We start from the raw sequence: 24,323 nt of genomic DNA, 5'->3' as shown, positions 1-24,323 counted from the left end.
ACAGTTCAGTCAAGAGGAGGATATTTGTCAGAGTTGACATGCATGCCTGATGTCAACTCTCTGGAACTGAATGACTTGAGACTGGCCACTAAGACATGCTTATCACAAAATTATTTCTGGTTCCAAGGGACTCTGTATAAACGTTAGCTGTGGGGTACCCTCTTAGTCTGTTTATGGCTGAAATATTCATGGACAATTTTGAACAACATTTTTTTTAATAAATCACCTGTGAGTGCAGATATCAGTATGCATGTGACAGTGTGTATTACCTAATGTGTTCCAAAATGCTTACCATAAAAACAGGATTCTTCCAGGGCTCATACATTAGGTGCTACTGCTAATAGAAAGGTAATGCCAAGTGCTTTGATTGCCCCTTGGGCTTGGGACCATTTCTATACCCAACAGAATGGCCATTTTATAGTCCGTATCCTACAGTCAGTAGATCACGTAACTAATGAGGAGGTATTGAATAGGATTGGGGAGAAGAGAAGTTTGTGGCACAACTTGACTAGAAGAAGGAATCGGTTGGTACGACATGTTTTGAGGCATCAAGGGATCACAAATTTAGCATTGGAGGGCAGTGTGGAGGGTAAAAATCGTAGAGGGAGACCAAGAGGTGACTACACTAAGCAGATTCAGAAGGATGTAGGTTGCAGTAGATACTGGGAGATGAAGAATCTTGCACAGGATAGAGTAGCATGGAGAGCTGCATCAAACCAGTCTCAGGACTGAAGACCACAACAACAACAACATCCTACAGTATAGGGTCAAAGTATGAATATTACACACTTCCTCCTGCTTAGGCAAATGGAACAAATTGTTGGTTGTTTTTTGCATTTTATGTGGTCCACCGTAGCCCTTAAGGGATTATGGAGGTGCCATTAGTTCACTAAGCACATGGCTGAAATTTTTATGATATTTACCTAAGTTCCCTGTCTCAAACAACCTGGAAAATTTTCTTGCTATCTTTATCCATTTCTGAGATACAGAGTTTCAAAGTTAACCTTCTTCTACATGTAAAATATGCACATAAAGTTCATTATGAGGTGAAATCTGTATAATAAATAATTGCAAGTAATTTCTCAAATTTTCACAGTATATTCTCTAGACATTTATGTAGAAGTGCTGTCTTCCTCTTTTCAGAAATCTGTGTTAGTTCCTTAGAGAGCTTCAAAAAAGTGTTTGTTAGTTCATGGGTGGTTCCTTAGAGAATGCCAAAAAAGTTTTTGTTAGTTCATGGGTGGTTCCCTAAAGAACCCCAAAAAAGTGTTTTTTTTTTTTTTTCTGCCATTTTTCAGAAAACCAAGGCAACTACACACAGCAAATGGCTGAAATTTTTATGATATATTTCTAAGATCCTGATCTCAAACAGCCTTGAAATTTTTCTTGATATCTTTATCCGTTTCTGAGGTTCAGAGGTTCAAAGTTACTTTACATGTACACACAAAATTCACCCATAAAATCCCGTGTGAGGCGAAATCTAAATAATAAAATAGCCATAGCGCATTTTTCAAATTTCAATGTGATATTCTCAAGGCTTTTCTCTAGGAGTGCCATCTTCCTGTTTTCCAAAATCTTTATCCGTTATCAAGAAACACCCCAAAAACATAGTTTTTTGGTACCAAAATCAAGACACTGATTCCAAGATGGCTATGCACAGCAAATGGTTCACAATGAGTTCTTAAGATATTGATCTCAAACAACCTGGAAAATTTTCTTGATATATTTATCCATTTCCAAGATACAGCTGTTCGAAGCTACCCTACTTGTACACGTCACATATGTACGTGAAATATGGTATGACATTAAAATGTAGTCACGTATCACGGAGATAAATGTTGTAAAGCATCCCCGTTATCATTGGAGGGGTTCTGGGAACCCCATTTATCATTAATGAAGCATGTCCAAAATTTTTGTCGATGTAAAATCTGATTTCAGGTGTAAAATTAGTTTTGTGTTATTTCAATTTCACATAAGTAAATTATCAAAAGTTTACTGACCCATAAAGTTCTTTTTATGTGAGTGACATGCCCTGCTGTGGCAGGGAAAAGAATGGAACCAGTGGAAAAATACTCCAAAAGATTCTGACTGAAAAATGGGGTACCAGATGCTTTTTTTCTACCTTTCTCAGAACCTTTAAAAATTTTCCCAAAAATTTTGGCATGTGAACAAAGTAGCATGTTTTTATGCTGAGAGAGAAGAAGACAGTGGTAGTGGGAAAGAGATGGAAAAGTAATAATACTGGAAGATAGTAGATAGTGGTTGTGATACAGTAGAGGGATGCAGTGGAAGTGGAACATAGGTGACAGTGACAGAACAATGCTAGGAAAAGAATGAAGGAGTCATTGATAGGTAAAGAAGAATAAAGAGAAGGAGAAATTGGAAGTGGGTGGGAGCCAGTGATAATGAGAGACAGAGTCTATGACAATTAGGAAGAGGGAGATATTGCAGTGAGAAGAGACAGTGGCGGTGGGAAGGAATGAATTGAACAGCAGCAGTAAGAGAGCGCAAGATGTATACAGTGACAATGAGAGGAGGTAGTAGTAATAGTAGCCGTAGTAGTAGGACAGAATAGAGGAGACTGTGGCTGTGAGGCAGGAGGCAGTGACAATTAGAGAGACACAAAGAGATAATGACAGAGAGTTGAGCTGAATGAGTCAGTGAGGATGGGCAAGTGGGATTTGGTAGGTACGAGTGACTTACAGTGATGAACTGGTGGGTATGAGTGAGCTGCAGTTAGAGGAGCGTGTGGAAGTGAGAGGTGAGCTGCATGTTAAAAAGAGCATGAATACATTCACATGCCAGAATCTTTGGAAACATTTTTAAAGGTGCTGAGGAAGGCAGAATGAGGCAGCTGGTACGCCTCTTTTCAATCAAAGTCTTTTAAACAGGAGCATATTAGTCTTTTTTGTGCTCTGGTAGGAGCTTTATTCTGCTGGTTAATTACTGGTTGACAAATATAGGTGAGGTACTCTGTATGTACGAGTTCCCATCAGATCACCGAAGTTAAGTGCTGTCGGACTGGGCTGATGGCAAGCGGGGTGCACTCAACCTTCGTGAGGCAAACCGAGGAGCTACTTGATTGAGAAGTAGCAGCTCCGGTCTTGTAAACTAACGTACAGCCAGGAGAGTGGTGTGCTGCCCACATCCGCATCCAGTGATGCCTTCGGGCTGAGGGTGACACGGCAGCCGGTCGGTCCTGTTGGGCCTTCCGAAGCCTGTTTGAACGGAATTTAGTTTAGTTTTTGGTACTCTGTATGTGGACAGGCACTACAAGACAGCACAACACATTTTTTTCGTAATGTAAACAGTCAAAATATGTACCTAACCATGTTTCAAAAATTTATAGAAAAAATAGAACAAAGACACAGACGGTACTTCCGTCATGTTCACAACACCCAGCAACACACAAACACGCTGCTTTCCACTTAGTGGAGCACCATTCCATATTTGTTCCCATGTTCAAAGAATATTTCAAAGTTAGAAATAATAAAAGTTATTGCCTCAGCCAAAGGCTACGATCCCATCACGATTGACTACATCTTGCATATGGAACAAAAATTAAACATTATACCCGTCCCCTGTGCTCCCTTTGCTGCTCCTCCTACTGTCTGTAGGAAGTAGTTTACAGTCCCATACCTAGGGCAGGTATATCAGAATGTAGCAAATGTGGGAAACACCACAGCATAGTGTATTTTGAATATCGAAGATGAGACCTAATTACTAGCCGAGAGTGGGGGGTATACAAAATTAGTTGTCCTGACTGTGATAAGTTTTGTATTGGTCATTCAGGCAGAGACATAGCAACAAGATTGGCTGAACATGAACACAGCTGGAGGTTGCAGAATTATGACTCCACATTTTCTGAGCATGTACTGAGTGAGTGCCACTGGCCTATGTCGTCCACTTAGCAAACAAAGGCGAAATTAACAAACACCTGACCCACAGTCCTGATTTAATATTAAATTACCAAATGCAGCACAGTACTTCCCCTCTCCTGAACTTCACTTAACCCTCACAGTTTTCCAACTGCTTCCCACACTGTCTGTGCCTTTCTCCTACTCCACTTTTGTGTATTTTATTGTTATTGCCTATGCGCTGCATGTATTAAGTTGTTACAATTGACTGTTCCACATTTTACTCTGTTTGTGTATCAGCTTCCATATGTAATGCCACTTCAAGCTGCTCTTCAGCAATGTTGTCAAGTACTAATTGTATGTTATTGGAATTGTTAATTTAATGTAAACTGTTATATAGGCACTGTTTTGAGTTTAGTGTTAATGTTTTTTCCTGAATTTCTCCTTTTATATTTATTTCCTGTTCAACTTTCCACATTTTTAATTACATTATTGCTGTACTATCAAAGATAACATTTACTGTGTGTTTGTGACCCAGTGCAGATGAGTAACATCATTTCGATGTTATTTACAAATATTATAACTTCTTTGATGACAATAGTCAGTTAAAGTCAATGACCTTGTAAATTAAAATCCTGTATTGTGTTTTTTCAATCGTAATTATTTTGTTTTTCCAAGAAGTGATGGAATAATGAGTAAACAGAATGAAAGCTTTTGAAAAGAGTTATTACAAAAGAATGCTGAAGATTAGATGGGTAGTTTGTGTGACTAGTGAAGAGGTACTACATATCATTGGGAAGAAAAGAGATTTATGGCACAACTTAAAAAAAGAAGAGGTAGGTTGACAGGATACATTCCAAGGCATTGAGGTATAGTTAATTTGGTATTAAAGGCAAGTATGGGGGTACAAACTGTAGGAGATCAGGGGGTGACCAGATTCAACTGCGTTGGGGTTCAGTAGTTACACAGAGCTGAAAAGGCTTGCCCATGACAGACTGGCACAGAGAGCTGTATTGAACCAATCTTTGGACTAAAGAGCACAACAACAATATACACAAATTAAACCAAACTGAAGTGCTACTTCAGAGCTGTTGTATAATGCCTTTAAGCTCACAAGTCAGGTATTCACAGACAGAAACTCAGGGTACACATTTCGCTCTTCTTTTCCTTTCCCTTCTGCTGTGCAGACAAGACAAACGTAGACTATTGATCCCAAAGAAAACACACCCAGCATGTTTCCTGATAGAGACATCAATCTGTTTATTTTACATTGGATTTAGAGGTTAATTTCAGAAGCAATTTCACTGGTTGTTACATGACTGCTTAAAGGAACTGTCGGCTTTCCACTACATAAACAAGAGTGAAACTGACTGTACAACATTTCACAAATTCCATAATACTATAATTTATGTACAAGCATACTATGTCTACCTATTCAAATTCTTTGTTAAGTCGAAAAATATTCAGAACTTCTAGTTTTAGTCAAGTCTTCCTATTGTTTCTGTTGCATAAGACTTCGTACACAATGGCGAGGAGAGGTGGGCTGAATAGTGATGCAGCAAATGTCGTCGTAAGAAAGTTGGACAGGAGCAGAAATGATTAGTGAACAAGTAACACAGCAAACAGATGATTTATTTAACTTGTTTTTCTCCAAGTGTCCGAAGACTCATTACAAATGATGTAACAAGAAACAGTCTAGCTATTACAGCAGCAACAACGATAGTGACAGAGCTGCGACAAGGCAGTGTCTGCATAGCTTTGTGTAGTGATGTGGCCCCAAACCCGAGTGGTCTGAGTCACTGTTGCCAACCGACCTACTTTGCAATGGCAGAGGGTGCTCAAAGTACTGAGCTGCAGGAGGTGTGGCTAAGCAGGCACGCTGCCAGATCCTGTGCAACCACTACCGACGTCAGATGAAAACTCGCAATTCTGTTGCTACAACACCAATGGGGTGGTATCAATATGTGACACCACAGTTTCATACTAAAAGGACTAGTCTACTCAATTGATGAGCCATTTCTGGAGTCCTTCTGTGATTCTAACAATTGTGGTTTTTGAAGTAAGCAGCAACTTTATTGTATGTTTCCATTTTGGATATTTTGGGAACTCAGTTAATAATGATGTTGCTCTGTAGTTGTGGACTTTCCTTCTCATGTGGGAGGTCTCCTCACTAATCACAGGAAAGACATATGTCAGCCTGAGATTCACTGGAAGAATATTCAGGACATACAGTCCACCCATTTGTTAGTTTAGTATCCATAGGAGATAGAACTGATCGAGGAAATAGAGAAGATTCAAAAAAGAGAAGTGCATTCTGTTACAGGTTTTGTTTAACAAGTGCAAGAGTGTTACAGATGCTCATCCAGCACCAGTGGCAGATACCACAAGAGAGATGTTCTACATCACGTTGTGATTAGAATTCCAATGCTGTATGGTCATAGAAGAGTCAACCAGTATATTGCTTCCTCCTATCTCATGAATAGACCATGAAGGTAAAATTAGATAAAATTAAACTGAGCCAAGCTCACACAGAGGCACACCAACAACCATACTTCCCATACACTATCCGCAACTGCAGGAGTAGAACAGAAGCTCATCCAACACTAGTGACAAATGCTACAAGACACTTTATGATGTGTTTTACTGTTAAAATTCCAAGAGTATATATTGCTTACTTCTGTCTCATTGAAACGACTGAAAAGGTGAAATTAGAAAGAATTAATTAAATAGAATCAACCTCACAGGAGGCATACTAACGATCGTTCTTCCTATCTATGCACAATTAGTAATGGAACAGGAAGAGGTGGGGGGGGGGGGGGGGGTAACAGTGGTATATAAAGTACCCTCTACCACACATGCTAAAGTGGCTTGTGGAATTTAGATGTAGAAGCTGTATTTAAATTTCACTGGGAAACTGTTTGACTGGTTTACAAGTATAATTATTCCTAATGACAATGGTTGAGATAATTATGTGCCCTTAATATTTCAATGATATAAAATTCCATTAGGATCATTGTCATGCACAGTGTCATAAATCATATTGTTGCGCAGATGATTATCATTTTTTATTGTCAAACTTTCTGATCAATGTTTCACAGAGAACGACAGGAAACATAAATAAAAATGAATGATTGTCGACTCCGTAGAGTGCTGTGTGAACAACGACCATATACGTGAAATTAGAAGGAAGGTCAGTGTTGGCCATGATTTTGTTAGTCATCATCATCATTATGCGATTGAAAATCGATTTTGCTGTCAATAGACCATCAAAATTACGGCCAATGCTGACCTTCCTTCTAATTTCTAAAAATGAATGATTTGAGAAAATCAACCAACCAGTTGCAAGTATTAAGGTTCATTAACAACCATTGCCCATGGTTTAAATAACTGTAAAATTGTCTTCCTCAGAAATGCATGCCATTCCACATTCGCTGAACATTTACTCATTAGTAATCACTCCCCTAAGGATCTAGGAGAAACTATAATTTTGTGCAAGGAAGTTAAAGGGCAGAAATTAAGACTTATGTAAAGAACTGGCAATTTTAAATACATGCTCAATAGCGATGGTAACATGTTAAATGATCAGCTGTAACTTGCGAGACAACAGTTTCTTGAAGGTTTTTAACCCAGCACTTCAGACCAGTTAATGTAGTTACAATTCATTGTTGGCCTCCACTCATCATTCATTCTTACCAAATTTCTATTTTCTTCTAAAATATTTTATCTCTTTCTATATATCCTACTTTTTACTGTTATAATTTATTTTTAAAGTTTCCCTCCGTCATGTATTTATGTGAAAATTTTTTCAGTCCCTTTTTGATGTAACATGACAATAGTTCACAGTTTTATCTCTTTGCTGTGCACATACGTTTTCATACAGGTATGCCACCTACCAATGTTTTCTGTATTTCATGCAAAATGACAACTTTATCAGTCACTACATAGCACCAGCCGTGTATGAACCTTTCATTGCCTTTTAATTCCATGTACATTTTAATTCGAAGACTTTTACACTTAGCCCAGTGCCAATGGGAATGTTTTTTAAAGAATTTTAGTTGGTTTTACTCATGGGCATACATACCATGTTACTTGACATGAGCTTCTTTGCTGTGAAATTTGTCATTACCAGTATGTCATTTTTTGTGTCAGTAATTTTTTTAATTATATTTTCATCCAGTAGCTTTGTACATCCTCGAAATCTTGATAATTCTTTTTAACTATGATGTAAACAAAATTCCTCAATAGGTCCATGTACTTCCGAAGAAGGCAATTTTACAGTTGTTGAAATCATGGTCAGGGGTTGCTAATAAACCTTTATACCTGCAAATGGTTAGCTGATTTTCGCATTCATTTACATTCACTGTTGCTGAACAGCAATTATGTTCAAAATTTTATTTGATAAGTGTAAAATATTCACATAGATTTACAAAATTTTCTATTTAATTAGTTTAATTGAAATGAACAATGATTATGTTTTTTTTCTGTTAACAGTTGCGTTTACTGGTGTTGATATTTAGAGGAGTCCTAGCTCAGTTCACTTGGTTACTGCGAGCATTTCCAGCATATTCCACAATTCTCTGGATGTCAAGAGCAACTACAGTCACAAGTAAGAAATCTGATTATAAATAACCCATTTCAAGTACATGCCAAGAAAATAGTGGACAAAGGTGATAAAAATGCTTTGTGACAGAAATGTTAGGTGCAATACTTCATATCATTAGAACCATTGAAACTGTAGGCCCTTTACCCATACTTCTGTTTATTATTTTTGTTTTTATTAAAGATTCATTTATGTGCTACTTTCTCTGTTTGAATTTTGTTTTATTTATTAATAACAAGGAGAGATAATGGCTGTCCAGTATTTAGTTTCAGAAAGTGAAATTCTGAGTACTGCTGATGAAAACACTCAAAAATAGAAAAAATTATTCCTAGCTCTTGTCGCTTGATTTTACTGGTAAGTATTTCTGTCTGCAGTACTTGGAATTATCCGTGGCTGTGGCTTAAAATTTGTGTTTGATTAGCTACTAGCATATCTTAAGAGTTGTTAGACCAGAATAGTTCTCATGCGATGTAATTGACATAATATTTTCACAGTATAAATATTTCTTTCTAGAACAAAATGCACACTGAACACAGCTTCTAGACACATTGAAATTATGTTAATTTTTTGCAGGAAATGCCTTTAGTGACTGGCTATGTAGGTGAACTTCTTGGTCTGACTCATAGCCAATTTGGAAAAAATTGACATATTGCATCCCTGATCACTCATACATGCTATTCTGCTTTGCAAGACCCATAAATTTCATTTTCTTCCACTGATTTATCGAATACTTGGCAACTGGAAGAAGGATACATTTATGTTTGACAATAAGTTAAAAATTTATGTCATTCTCAGTATTCATTATCCTTCAAGAGGTGAAGACTTATCTCCGCAGCCATAACTTCCTCTCTTCAGTAGTCCTCTTCATCTCCAAGAATGAAGAACATCCCATTTCACTGATCATATTTTTAAGTGGGATGTTCTCGATTGTTGCTGTGTTTTCTTCCCTATGATCTTGCCTTCAAAGCTTGTTTGTAAAAGAGTATCATGTCTACTTAAGTGACCAATGAGTTTGATGTACACTTGTGAATTACTTCAGTAGTTATTTCTCATCTACTATTTCTTGGAGAACCATCTCATTCATTTTTCTGTCGGTCCAACTAGTTCTTACAATTTTCCACCAGAACCACATTTCTGCAGCTTCAAGTTGAACTTTCTCCTCCTTTGATAATGTCCAGGTACCACATCTGGCTGTCAGGACACTCCATACAGAGCTCTTTACAAATCTTTTTGTAGTGTGTACACTTACATGATTGTACAGCAGAAGGCTCTTTTTATTTTGGAATGTGCTTTTGGATAATGCTGTTTTTCTCTTGGTTCCCTTGAGAGATCTATTGTTTTCCTCAAAGTGCTACTAAACTAATGAAGTTTGGTTACTTCCATGACTTTCTCACTGCCTATTGTTGTGTCAGTCCTATCTCCATTGCCTATATTGTCTGTAACCATGAATTTGTCTTCCTGGTATTTATTTTTAGTTTAGTTTGTTAAGAACTTATATATGTTATTTAGTTCCTTCTTTGAGTCCGTCACTGTTGCAATGTCATTGGCAAATCTGATGCAGTGAATATGCAAGCCATTACTTTTGAGTCCAGTTATCTTTTCTTTCATTGTTGTTATTGCCTACTTGAAGAATAAATTAACTAAATAAAGTGATGGTGAGTACCCCTGTCTCACTCCCTTTTTGATGTTTGCTTCTTCAGTGCTTCTGTATACTCCAACCAGTCAAGTCCTACTTTGCCCATTGCTTTAAATAATACCTTCCAATCAGCCACATTAAATGCCTCTTCTAGATTAATAAATGCTACATTTTTTCTGTTTGCTCCTAATCTTCTTTCTAAATTCTGATGTAATGCCAATATTGCTCCTCATGTTGCCATCCCTAATCTGTAGCCAAATTGACCATTGACTAAGTTCCAATTTATTTTCCTTTGAATCCTCTGTTTAAATAACATTTTTTACCCATAGAACAGAAGAGCTAGTGTTCTCTAACTTGTACAGTTTTTTGCATTTCCCCTCTTCAGTAATGCAAGAGGTCTACTTTTGTGGAGTCAGGTTGTATGATACACTCTCCATAACATTTAGTTACTACAGTAAACAATTTGCTTTTGATGCTGTGGTCTTCAGTCAAAAGGCCGATCTGATACAGAATTGCAAGCTAGTCTATTCTATGTGAGTGTATTCACATATGCATAACTCTTGCAATTTACATCCCTCATTTGAACCTGCTTATTGTAGCCTTTGTGGCCCTCTACAGTTTTTATCCCCCCCTCCCCCTTTTCCACTCCACACTCTCTCTCTCTCTCTCTCTCTCTCTCTCTCTCTCTCTCTCTCTCTGTCTCATCAAACTGACAGTTCTTAGATTGATGTCTCAGGATGTAGGCTACCAATCAACCCCTTCTATTAGTCAAGTTGTGCCATAAATTTCTTTTCTTGCCAATCAAGTTCATTAACTCCTCATTAGTTATCACATCTGTCTGTCTCATCTTCAGCATTCTTCTATATCACCACCTTTTGAAAGCTTCTATTCTCGTCTTACCTGAACTTTTTATTGTTGTTGTTGTTGTTGTGGTCTTCAGTCCTGAGACTGGTTTGATGCAGCTCTCCATGCTACTCTATCCTCTGCAAGCTTCTTCATCTCCCAGTACCTACTGCAGCCTACATCCTTCTGAATCTGCTTAGTGTATTCATCTCTTGGTCTCCCTCTATGATTTTTACCCTCCACACTGCGCTTCAATACTAAATTGGTGATCCCTCAATGTCTTAGAACATGTCCTACCAACCGATCCCTTCTTCTAGTCAAGTTGTGCCACAAGCTCCTCTTCTCCCCAATTCTATTCAGTACTTCCTCATTATTTATGTGATCTACCCATCTAATCTTCAGCATTCTTCTGTAGCACCACATTTCGAAAGCTTCTATTCTCTTCTTGTCTAAACTATTTATCGTCCACGTTTCACTTCCATACATGGCTACACTCCATACAAATACTTTCAGAAACGACTTCCTGACTTTTAAATCTATACTCAATGTTAACAAATTTTTCTTCTTCAGAAACGCTTTCCTTGCCATTGCCAGTCTACATTTTATATCCTTTCTACTTCGACCATCATCGGTTATTTTGCTCCCCAAATAGCAAAACTCCTTTACTACTTTAAGTGTCTCATTTCCTAATGTAATTCCCTCAGCATCACCCGAATTGAATCGACTACATTCCATTATCCTCGTTTTGCTTTGGTTGATGTCATCTTATACCCTCCTTTCAAGACACTGTCCGTTCCGTTCAACTGCTCTTCCGAGTTCTTTGCTGTCTCTGACAGAATTACAATGTCATCGGCGAACCTCAAAATTTTTATTTCTTCTCCATGGATTTTAATACCTACTCCGAACTTTTCCTTTGTTTCCTTTATTGCTTGCTCAATATACAGATTGAATAACATCGGGGATAGGCTACAACCCTGTCTCACTCCCTTCCCAACCACTGCTTCCCTTTCATACCCCTCGACTCGTATGACTGCTATCTGCTTTCTGTACAAATTGTAAATAGCCTTTCGCTCCCTGTATTTTACCCCTGCCATCTTCAGAATTTGAAAGAGAGTATTCCAGTCAACATTGTCAAAAGCTTTCTCTAAGTCTACAAATGCTAGAAATGTAGGTTTGCCTTTCCTTAATCTTTCTTCTAAGACAAGTCGTAGGGTAAGCATTGCCTCACGTGTCCCAACACTTCTACGGATTCCAAACTGATCTTCCCCGAGGTCGGCTTCTATCAGTTTTTCCATTCATCTGTTAAGAATTCACGTTAGTATTTTGCAGCTGTGACTTATTAAACTGATAGTTTGGTAATTTTCACATCTGTCACCACCTGCTACAGAAGAGCTAGTGTTCTCTAACTTGTACAGTTTTTTGCATTTCCCCTCTTCAGTAATGCAAGAGGTCTACTTTTGTGGAATCAGGTTGTATGATACACTCTTCATAACATTTAGTTACTACAGTAAATTTGCTTTTGATGCTGTGGTCTTCAGTCGAAAGGGATTGGAATTATTATATTCTTCTTGAAGTCTGAATTTTGCCTGTCTCCTACATCTTGCTCACCAGATGGTAGAGTTTTGTCGGACTGGCTCTCCCAAGACTGTCAGTAGTTCTAATGGAATGTTGTCTACTCCGGGGGCCTTGTTTCGACTCAGGTCTTTCAGTGCTTTGTCAAACTCTTCATGCAGTATCATTTCTCCCATTTCATCTTCATCTGCATCCTCTTCCATTTCCATAATATTGTCCTCAAATACATCATCCTTGTATAGACCCTCTATATACTCCTTCCACCTTTCTGCTTTCCCTTCTTTGCTTAGAACTGGGTTTCCATCAAAGCTCTTGATATTCATGCAAGTGGTTCTCCTTTCTCCAAAGGTCTCTTTAATTTTCCTGTAGGCAGTATCTATCTTACCCCTAGTGAGATAAGCCTCTACTTCCTTACATTTGTCTTCTAGCCATGCCTGATAACCATTTTGCACTTCCTGTCGAACTCATTTTTAAAACATTTGTATTCCTTTTTGCCTGCTTCATTTACTGCATTTTTATATTTTCTCCTTTCATCAATTAAATTCAATTGGCCTATAAATATGTCTGCTTGTGTCTGTATATGTGTGGATGGATATGTGGGTGTGTGCGAGTGTATACCTGTCCTTTTTTCCCCCTAAGGTAAGTCTTTCCGCTCCCGGGATTGGAATGACTCCTTACTCTCTCCCTTAAAACCCACATCCTTTCATCTTTCCCTCTCCTTCCCTCTTTCCTGACGAAGCAACCGTTGGTTGCGAAAGCTTGAAATTTTGTGTGTGTGTTTGTGTGTTTTTTTATTGTGCCTATCTACCAGCGCTTTCCCATTTGGTAAGTCATGGAATCTTTGTTTTTAATATATTTTGCCCATTTGGAATGTTTCTTTCTACTTTATTTATATCAATATTTCTTCTGTTACCCAAGGGTTTCTAGTAGCCCTCGTCCTTTTACCTATTTGATCCTCTGCTGCCTTCACTATTGCATCCCTCAAAGCTACCCATTCTTCTTCTACTGTATTTCTTTCCCCCATTCCTGTCAATTGTTCCCTTATGCTCTCCCTGAAACTCTGTACAATCTCTGGTTCTTTCAGTTTATCCAGGTCCCATCTCCTTAAATTTGCACCTTTTTGCAGTTTCTTCAGTTTTAATCTACAGCTCATAACCAATAGATTGTGGTCAGAGTCCACATCTGCCCCTGGAAATGTCTTACAATTTAAAACCTGGTTCCTAAGTCTGTGTCTTACCATTATATAATCTATCTGATACCTTTTAGTATCTCCAGGGTTCTTCCACGTATACAACCTTCTCTCATGATTTTTGAACCAAGTGTTAGCTATGATTAAGTTATACTCTGCGCAAAATTCTACCAGGTGGCTTCCTCTTTCATTTCTTACCCCCACTCCATATTCACCTACTACGTTTCCTTCTCTCCATTTTCCTACTACCGAATTCCAGTCACCCATGACTATTAAATTTTTGTCTCCCTTCACTACCTGAATAATTTCTTTTATCTCATCATACATTTCATCAATTTCTTCATCATCGCAGAGCAAGTTGGCATATAAACTTGTACTACAGTACCAGGCGTGGGCTTCGTGTCTATCTTGGCCACAATAATGTGTTCGCTATGCTGTTTGTAGTAGCTTACTCATACTCCTATTTTTTTATTCATTATTAAACCTACTCCTGCATTACCCCTATTAGATTTTGTATTTATAACACTGTATTCACCTGACCAAAAGTCTTGTTCCTCCTGCCACCGAACATCACTAATTTCCACCATATCTAATTTTAATCTATCCATTTCCCTTTTTAAATTTTCTAACCTACCTGCCCGATTAAGGGATCTGACATTCCACGCTCCGATCTGTAGAACGCCAGTTTTGTTTCTCCTGATAATGACGTCCTGTTCAGTAGTCCCTGCCCGGAGATCCGAATGGGGGACTATTTTACCTCCAGAATATTTTACCCAAGAGGATGCCATCATCATTTAATCATACATTAAAGCTGCATGTCCTCGGGAAAAATTACGGCTGTAGCTTCCCCCTTGCTTTCAGCCGTTCACAGTACCAGAACAGCAAGGCCATTTTGGTTAGTGTTATGAGGCCAGATCAGTCAATCATCCAGACTGTTGCCCCTGCAACTACTGAAAAGGCTGCTGCTCCTCTTCAGGAACCACACATTTGTCTGGCCTCTCAACAGATACCCCTCCGTTGTGGTTGCACCTACGGTACAGCTATCTGTATCGTTGAGGCACGCAAGCCTCCCCACCAACAACAAGGTCCATGGTTCATTGTCCATATTATATTTCTGTTCAGGGCCACACCCAAAATGCTTTGAGAAAAGACTTCCTAACAATTACATTTATAGTCAGTGTTTACATATTTCTCTCTTTCAGATTTGTCTTTGTTGTTATTGCTAGTCTGCATTTTATGTTTCCCTTACTTTGGCCATCGTCAGTTACCTTGCTACGGAAGTCATTTGCTACTTACAAGTCACATGTTGCCTCTGACAGAATTTCAGTATCATCAGCAAACCTTAAAGTTTTGTATTGTTCCCCCTGAACTTTAATCCCTTTTCCAGATTCCTTCTCTAATGTTGTAACATGGGGGATAGGCAGAGTGCATATGCTATATCATGGTAGTCAGCTGTGATAGTAAATAAATGAGAACTTAGACTTTCTGAGAGGTGAGAATCAGTGTAGAGGCAAGTACCACCTCCCTTTTGCAGGACTGAGAGTCTACACCCATGTTCTGTCATAGGGATCACCTATTCTTGCTGGAGTTGAGTGTTGTACTCAAACCTTGTGAAGGATCAGCCTAAGCCTCTTCTCTCACTCCAAAATGCGGAAAGAAAACAGTGAGAAACACAGTAACACAAAGCAGAGCTGAGTTTGGCAGTGTCAAATTCAGGCCTGAACCCTACAGCTACCTTATGCAACCATAGTTCAAAAATCCATCACATAAAACTGCTGCTTGATGGTGTCTACATAATAACTCTTCTGGTGCAGAAACAGTGTTTATGTGGCAAAACAGGAGCAGTGAGAACAATAACAGGAATTACAAATACAGATTCATTCTGGCCACAGATCAAAGAACTAAAAATACTAATCGTACTTTCCCTCTATATTATGGGCTGTCTCCTCTCGATGGAATAGTAGTCAGAGACTTTAAACTTGCAGAAATTCTGTCCACAGTTATGAAATAAGAACCATAAATAAATAATTTTAGAATACAAACAATGGAAATTCCAGGATGGAATAAGAACAGTATGAAAAAGATAGATTGCTACTCACCAGATAGTGTAGGCATTGAGGCATTGAGTTGCAGACAGACACATTGGAAAGACTGCTAGACATTTAGCTTTCAGACAAAAAAGTCCTCCTTCAGAAGCAGAAACACACACACACACACACACACACACACATACACACACAACTACTGTCAACAACTGCTCGGTCCCATCTGTATCTGACAGGAACAGCAATCTGGGGTGAGTGGTCGGGATTAGAAGGATGCATGGAGCAAGGAGGGGCAGGACAGCAGGTTAGGAGTGGGCAAGGACATTGTGCTACTGTGGGAGCGAACAGGGGCATTGTGGGGATGGATAGGGCAGCTAGGTGCAGAGTTGGGAGGCTGTGTGGGGGAAGGGAGAAGGATAGAGACTTCTGACGTAGAGAAGGGGAAAAGACTAGCAGATGGGTTGGTGGAACAGAAGGCAGATGTGTGAGGGAGTGGAAGCAGGAAAGAGGGTGGAGGACAGCAACTAGTTAAGGTTGAAGTCAGGGTGATTACAAGAATGAAGGACATGCACTGGGAGTTCCCACCTGTGCAATTCAGAAAGCTGGTGTAGGTAGGAAGGATCCAGATGGTACAGACTGTGAACCAATAATTGAAGTGAAGCACATCATGTGCAGTTTGTTCAGCAACTGTGTGGACCAACTATCTCTTGGCCACAGTTTGGTGGTGTTCATTCATGTGGACAGAAAGCTTGTTAATTGTCATGCTTTTGCAGAAAGCAGCACAATTTTTGCAGTCTATCTTGTAGATCACATGGCTGCTTTCACAGGTAGCTCTGCCTTTGATGGGATAGTAGATGCCTGTGACAGGACTGGAGTAGGTGGTAGTGGTAGTAGTATGGAACCATATAATCAGATTGTAAATCGTGTAAATCAAGTATGTGCCTAGTAACTGGATTAAGGTTGGAAAAGACCCTCAATGGCTTAGCAACAAAATTCAGGCTGTTGTACTCTCAGTTAAAAAGAGAACATGCAAATGATTACAGGCAAAAATTAGTAGTAATTTGTGGATCTGTGAAAAGATCTATGCATGAAGCACACACCTACTACCTGCACCATACCTTAGCAAAAGATCTGCCTGAGATCACAAGAAAATTCTGGTCCTATGTAAAATCACTAAGCGGGTCTAAAGCTTCCATAGAGTCATTCATTGAACAGTCTGGTGTGGCAGTCGAAGACAGCAAAACGAAAGCCGAAGTTTTAAATTCCACAGTTGCGGAATTGTTCACGCAGGGCAACAGTACAAACATAACATCATTTGACCACTTCAATTTGCACTTCCTGTTGATCTCATTTTTGAGACGTTTGTATTCCTTTTTGCCTGCTTCATTTCCTGCATTTTTGTATTTTCTCCTTTCATCAATTAAATTCAGTATCTCTTCTTTTACCCAAAGATTTCTACTAGCCCTCTTCTTTTTACCTACTTGATCTTCTGCTGCCTTCACTACTTCATCCCTCAACGCTACCCATTCTTCTTCTACTGTATTTCATTCCCCCATTCCTGTCAATTGTTCCCTTATGCTCTCCCTGAAACTCTGTACAACCTCTGGTTCTTTCAGTTTATCCAGGTCCCATCTCCTTAAATTCCCACCTTTTTGCAGTTTTTTCAGTTTTAATCTACAGTTCATAACCAATAGATTGTGGTCAGATTCCATATCTGCCCCTGGAAATGTCTTACAATTTAAAACCTGGTTCCTAAATCTGTGTCTTACCATTATATAATCTTATTCTTATCCATTATGGATATTTTAGAACCGTGACTGTATATTGAATGTAAATAAGTTATACACAACTGCAACCAGTCACTTTTTTGAATAATAATGCTTTATTCCATAAACCAGTTTTCAAACCTTTTCAGGTTCATCTTCTGATGGTTTTGGGAGGATCCGGGAAGTTACATCATTACTGGTAGTAACATAATGCTGGGTGCTGGTTCTATGGCAGAAAGATGGGTCATATCGTATCATATCGACAGATAAGCTATAGTCATAGCGATACATTAAAGTTCTTTCTGCCATAGAACCAGCACCCAGCATTATGCTACTACCAGTAATGATGTAACTTCCCAGATGCTCCCCAAACCATTTGAAGATGAACCTGAAAAGGTTTGAAAACCGGTTTATGGAATAAAGCATTATTATTCAAAAAAGTGACTGGTTGCAGTTGTGTATAACTTATTTACATTATATAATCTATCTGATACCTTCTAGTATCTCCAAGGTTCTTCCATGTATACAACCTTCTTTAATGATTCTTGAACCAAGTGTTAGCTATGATTAAATTGTGGTCTGTGCAAGATTCTACCAGGTGGCTTCCTCTTTCATTTCTTACCCCCACTCCATATTCACCTACTACGTTTCCTTCTCTCCATTTTCCTACTACCGAATTCCAGTCACCCATGACTATTAAATTTTCGTCTCCCTTCACTACCTGAATAATTTCTTTTATCTCATCATACATTTCATCAATTTCTTCATCATTGCAGAGCTATTTGGCATATAAACTTGTACTACTGTAGTAGGCGTGGGCTTTCTGTCTATCTTGGCCACAATAATGCATTCACTATGCTGTTTGTAGTAGCTTACCCACACTCCTATTTTTTTTAAATTCATTATTAAACCTACTCCTGCATTACCCATATTTGATTTTGTATTTATAACCCTGTATTCACCTGACCAAAAGGCTTGTTCCTCCTGCCACCGAACTTCACTAATTCCCACTATATCTAACTTTAACCTATCCATTTCCCTTTCTAAATTTTCTAACCTACCTGCCTGATTAAGAGATCTGATATTCCATGCTCCGATCCATAGAATTCCAAATGATGTACATGGATGTTGTAGGACTCTTCAGTAGCTGTTAAGTTTGTTGATGAATGGGTATATTGATAAATGGCCCCCAATATATTCGTAACAGGTCACCAACATTCAAGAAAGGCGGTAGGAGTAATTCACTAATTCCCACATCAGTATGTCTATATGCAGCAAGATTTTAGAACATATATTGTGTTCAGGCATTATGGATTGCCTTGAAGAGAATGGTCTATTGACAACTAGTCAACGTGGATTTGGAAAACATTGTTCTTGTGAAACACAACTAACTCTTTACTCACACGAAGTGCTGAGAGCTATCGACAAGGGATTTCTAATTGATTCCATATTTCTAGATTTCCAGAAGGTTTTTGACACCGTACCTCACAAGTGGCTTGTAACCAAATTGCTTGCTTATGGAATATCATCTCAGTGTGACTGGATTCTTGACTTCTTTTCAGACATGTCACTGTTCATAGTAATTGATGGAAAGTCATTGAGTAAAACAGAAGTGATTTCTGGCATTTCCCAAGGTAGTGTTACAGACTCTCTGCTGTTCTTTATCTACATAAATGATTTAGGTGACAATCTGAGTAGCTTTCATAGGTTCTTTGCAGATGAAGCTGCCATTTACTGTCTAGTAAAGTCATAAGAAGACCAAAACCAACTGCAAAATGATTTAGATAAGATATCTGAATGGTGACAATTGGTGACAATTGGTGATTGATCCTAAACATTGAAAAGTGTGAGGTCAACCACACGAGTGCTAAAAAGAATCCATTAAACTTCGGTTACACGATAAATCAGTAAAATATGAAGGCAGTAAATTCAACTAAATATCTTCGTATTACAGTCATGAACAACTTAAATTGGGAAGAACACACACAGAATATTGGGGGGAAGGTGAACCAAAGATTGTGTTTTATTGGCAGAACTCTTAGAAGATTCAATAGATCTGTTAAAGAGACTGCCTACACTACACTTGTCCACCCTCTTCTAGTATACTTCTGCATGGTGTGGGATCCTTACCACATAGGATTAATGGAGTACATCAAGAAAGTTCAAAGGAGGGCACATTTGTATCATTGAGAAATAGGGCAGAGAGTGTCACAGTCATGATATAGGACTTTCATTGTGGCATGATCTTGTCACGAAATTTCAATCTCCAACTTTATCCTCTGAACGTGAAAATATGTTGGTGATCCCAACCTACATAGGGAGAAATAATCATGATAATAAAATAAGGAAAATTAGAGCTTGCACAGAAAGATATAGGTGTTCATTTTTTCCCTGTGCTGTTCGAAAGTGGAATAATAGAGAATTAGTGTGAAGGTGTTTTGGTGAACCCTCTGGCATGCATTTAAGTGTGATTTGCAGAGTAATCATGGAGATGTAGACATAGAAACACCCAGGAGAATAGTGAAAAAAAATACACAACTGGTTCATAACCAACAGCTTTATCTGTAATTTTACAGCAATTCATGTTATTTGTATCAAATAGAAATTTCACTCCAAAAAAGTACAACACAGAATTGCTTGTCAGAACTTACCATAACAAGGTGCAGTACTGAATGCGCCGATAGACATATACAGGGTGTATCATAATCAATGGTGTAAATGCATACAGTTGAAAGTACACACAACTATAAGCAAAAAAGTCTCAGTAAACATAGGGTCAAAAATGCATACCTTAAGAACCACAAGCAGTTTTTCATCTTCGATACTTTGAAGCAAATCTCTTCTACTGCAAGCTCTTTTGCTTTCCATATTTTTGGAAGTGGTAATATGGACCAAAACAAGAAAAAATGTCCAGTAAACATGTGCTCTAAAATGCATACCTTAGGAGCTATGAGCACTTGTTCATCTTCGGCACTTTGGAGCACAACTCTTCTAATGAACGAGTGCTCATAACTTTTAAGGTATGCATTTTAGAGCACATGTTTACTGGACATTTTTTCTTGTTTTGATCCATATCACCACTTCCCAAAATATGGAAACCAAAGAGCTTGCAGTAGAAGAGATTTGCTTCACAGTATCGAAGATGAAAAGTTGCTCGTAGCTCTTAAGGTACGCATTTTCGACCCTATGTCTACTGAGACTTTTTTGCTTCTAACATCATGTACTTTCAACTGTATGCATTTACACCATTAATTATGATACACCCTGTATAGATACTTTTATATGTATTTATTGACAGTAAGAAATATTTCTCTCTTGAAGATAAGCACTAGCCAGGAATACTGTCTCATAATTATAAAAAACTTGTATTATGCTGTTACGAACAAATCAATATAACTTACAGATACCAAAAACAGAGATCAGTAGGAATACACTGGACGAGGTTCAGTGTGTGAAGTGCATGGCCATCCAGAAGAATAATGATCTGAAGTAACACCAGTGTATGAACAAGGTATCTCTCAGTGTGGTGACCAGCAGACAGACATGATAGCATATTTTGTGTACTTCCATCTGGTACTCTCCTATGCATAATCTTTGGGGATAATGCAGCATAATGAAAAAAGTATTTATTCTACAGAATGTGCAGTGGAAAGTTGATAAATGAACATCTTTGCAGAAACCTCTTCAGCGACCTGAGTCTTACACTTGTGTGTCAATACATGTAATCTCTAATGGTATTTGTAGTTAATAACAAGAGTGAATTTAGGGACTCTGAAATTCACAAACGGACTACAAGAAGTAGAAATAATTCTCATGTTGATTGTGCATCCCTCTCTGAGGCTTAGACTTATGTACTTTGCTGCAAAAGGGTGCTGGTAGACATCAGGCATGAAACAAAAAATCTTCAAATACTAAAAACCAAAGAAAAAAAGACTAGATTAGTCATTCCTGAGACAAATTATCAAAATATTTGGAAACTGCATATCACTGATATTTGTACTAGAGATTGTCTTTGTAGTATATAGATGGTTGATACTGGTCTGCATACAGTTATGTAAAAGCTTTGTTTGAAGTACTAGATAAAAGCAGCAGCTGAGTAGTGAGGTAGAGGGGCACATCTGTTTTCAAAGGAGCCATTTTTCTGCTAGTATAATTATATAAATTAATTTAGAAGTAGTTCCCATAATTATCTGTGTGAGTAGGTTAGCATTAGTAATAATTTGTTATTAGAATATTTTACAGAAGTAGTCATCAGCAATTGTCTCTGTGTGGTTATATATAACAAGACTCATTCCACATTACCGAAGGCTCTGTGTACATGAATGAATGAATGAATGAACCACAGCAAATTAACTTTCTGCCTCTGTTGTATGTATGGATTTACAGTGGTGTTGAACATTTATGTATAACAAGTAGTTTTCACAATGTTAAATGATAATTCATGTTTTTTATTTTTGTTTTATTTTATTTTATTTTTTAAATTTCAGGCTCCGTGCAGGTTTCAGTATGTACAGAAATATCTGGAAATGGTCCTCTCTATCTTGCTGTTGAACCAGTAATAGGTTCTTGGTGGTCAACAGTAGTTCGCGGTGTTCCTGATTCACTGCAACGTCCACCACCTGTGCAGTGGAGTCAGCTACTCAAACACTTATGCACTGGAAGATTGATATATCCTGTTTATATTTTCTGAAACAGATACTATGTATCTGTTATTAATGACTGTGAAAGTGATGATCCTGATTACAAAGACAGTACCCATTGTCTAATTTTGGAGAGTGAGTAACTGACTTATCTGAATTTCATCAAGTTCCTTTTTCGTGTTTAAAATAATCAGTATTTTATGAGACACTATGTGAGTTGTTATGTTTCTGTCATTGCAGGAAGATAAGAGCTACACAGAACTGAGAAAAAAGGAACTACTGCCCACATATGCAGCTCTTTAGCAATCATTACAGACTAAGGGTGTGTATCATTAAATGTGATGAGGTGTGATAAACCAAAGTATAGATTTTGTTTATGTTTATAATGTAGAAATTAAGTTCTGTATACTGTCTACAGGACAGGAATCTATCCTCATGAGATGAAAAAAGGGAATGAGAAAAGATAAATAAAGAGTAGAAATTATATGTTAACATTTTGTATGTAAATACAATCTGTGATAAAATGTGTACTTATGTTCTTCCAAAAGCTTTATTTGTAAACAGGACTACATACATTATTTAAACATCTTCCATAGTCAAAGTGGTGCAATGTAACTGAAGATAATGAAGTAGAAGCACACATCATCATTATGTATATTCCAAGATGACTGATGGCTCTTTTAACTCATAAAAGAGAGTCTAGCAATGGAAAGTCCATGGGGGAATAACAACAATATGGAAAGAATAGCGTACTACCCACCATATAGAGGAGGCATTGAGTTAGACAGGAGCAATGAAAAAGAATACTACAAATGTTAGTTTCAGATGCAGAAAACACACAGGGGTGTGGGGGGACTGGGAGGGAGGAAGGTCATTATGGGAATCTTTGCTAGCCCCTGTCCTCCTCCTGCCTATCCCTTTCCCTGCTCATCACGTCCCTCATCCCTGCACTCTCCCACAGGCAGCACTAGCATCTTCCTCCACTTCTACCATGCTATTTCCCCATGTGTTTTCCATACCCCCATTAGGTATTTCATTTAGACTGCTGCTCACCTCAGACACAGTTGCAGTCAGGCTTTAGTGCCCGGACCATGGCCATGTGTGTATGAGTTGTCCATGTATGAATATTTGTGTGTTTTTTGCTTCTGATAAAGGACGTTATTCAAAAGCTGAACATTTCCAGCAGTCTTTTTCATAGTGGCTGTCTGCAACTTAGTGCCATTCCTACGTGATGCGTAGCAATCTCTTCTTTCCACAAAGACACTCTAGAAATGACCGTGTTCTATGAGAAAGCAATATGCTGCTTAGGTTCTTAGCAGAAGAAGCAAATATAATTGCAATATTTGCTGGTTTTACCATGACACCCTGAGAGCCTGCTGGGTCTCCATGATATCAGTTGTGTAAAAAGGGAGGCAAATGCAATATACTGATCATTTGAAAATGGCATAGGGTGAAAGTAATTTGTGACAATAAATACGTTTTGTGCAACTGGAAGTCAAGGCTTGTCCGACTTCAGTGGCTCTGCTGGTAGTTACGCTACCATCGGCTTAGCCCTTGACTTCATTGAAGCATGCAAACTGGAGGTGCAATATAGTAGTGTCTGTGAAAATTGCAACACCAAGAAGAATATGTTTGACTAAATTGAAGAACTTCATAATAAGAATTAAAAGGAAATGGAAAGATTAAAGTTAGCTGAGCTGTGTAGCTGAGGTGTTGAGTAGTAGACAAGTGCAAATGTAAGATAAAACTTGTAGCTAAGCCTTGACACAAGTGATCTTATTGCAGAAGTGCCTTGACACAAGTGATCTTATTGCAGAAGTCCATTATGACCTTCAGTTCACTCATATTCTCATTTCACCAGAGCACATTTCCTCCCAAATACAACATCATCCCCGTCCCAGTCACCCGCTGCAATACCTCTTCTGTGTGGTTCTTAAAATTTACTAACCTAACCACTACAATGTCTATTTCTACCTATAATCCAATCAAAATTACTTGATATGTATGTCTGACACTTGCCACTATAGTGTTGCCTCATCTGCTGCCAGCTAATGCATGGTTATAGGCAAAACACGAAAAGGCAGGTCACTTCACAAAGACTGTTAATGTGAAATGCAGAGCAATGTTGGAAGTGGCTGCCACAAGGTATGACAGAAATTGGAGATGCTCTGTTGA

General features: G+C 38.3%; 1 protein-coding gene across 3 annotated transcripts in view; it reads left to right on the top strand.

Moving 5' to 3' along the window:
• Window positions 1–24,323, top strand: part of LOC126162982 (phosphatidylinositol N-acetylglucosaminyltransferase subunit Q) — a 92,175-nt gene that overhangs the window by 37,387 nt on the left and 30,465 nt on the right. For 2 of the 3 annotated variants that reach the window (XM_049919837.1, XM_049919839.1), the window contains 3 exons: window positions 8,349–8,463; window positions 21,996–22,283; window positions 22,389–22,660. In XM_049919837.1, the coding sequence (XP_049775794.1) occupies window positions 8,349–8,463; window positions 21,996–22,198 (318 nt within the window). In that variant the 3' untranslated portion in view covers window positions 22,199–22,283; window positions 22,389–22,660. Of the gene's footprint in view, window positions 1–8,348; window positions 8,464–21,995; window positions 22,284–22,388; window positions 22,661–24,323 lie in introns of those variants that run through there. The other variant, XM_049919838.1, reaches the window with a different exon arrangement.

Source organism: Schistocerca cancellata, chromosome 2 (genome assembly GCF_023864275.1).
Source record: "Schistocerca cancellata isolate TAMUIC-IGC-003103 chromosome 2, iqSchCanc2.1, whole genome shotgun sequence".
NCBI classification, from domain to species: Eukaryota; Metazoa; Arthropoda; class Insecta; order Orthoptera; family Acrididae; genus Schistocerca; species Schistocerca cancellata.
The sequence above is the reverse complement of the archived record's forward strand: the minus strand, read 5'-3'. Positions and strand labels throughout refer to the sequence as shown.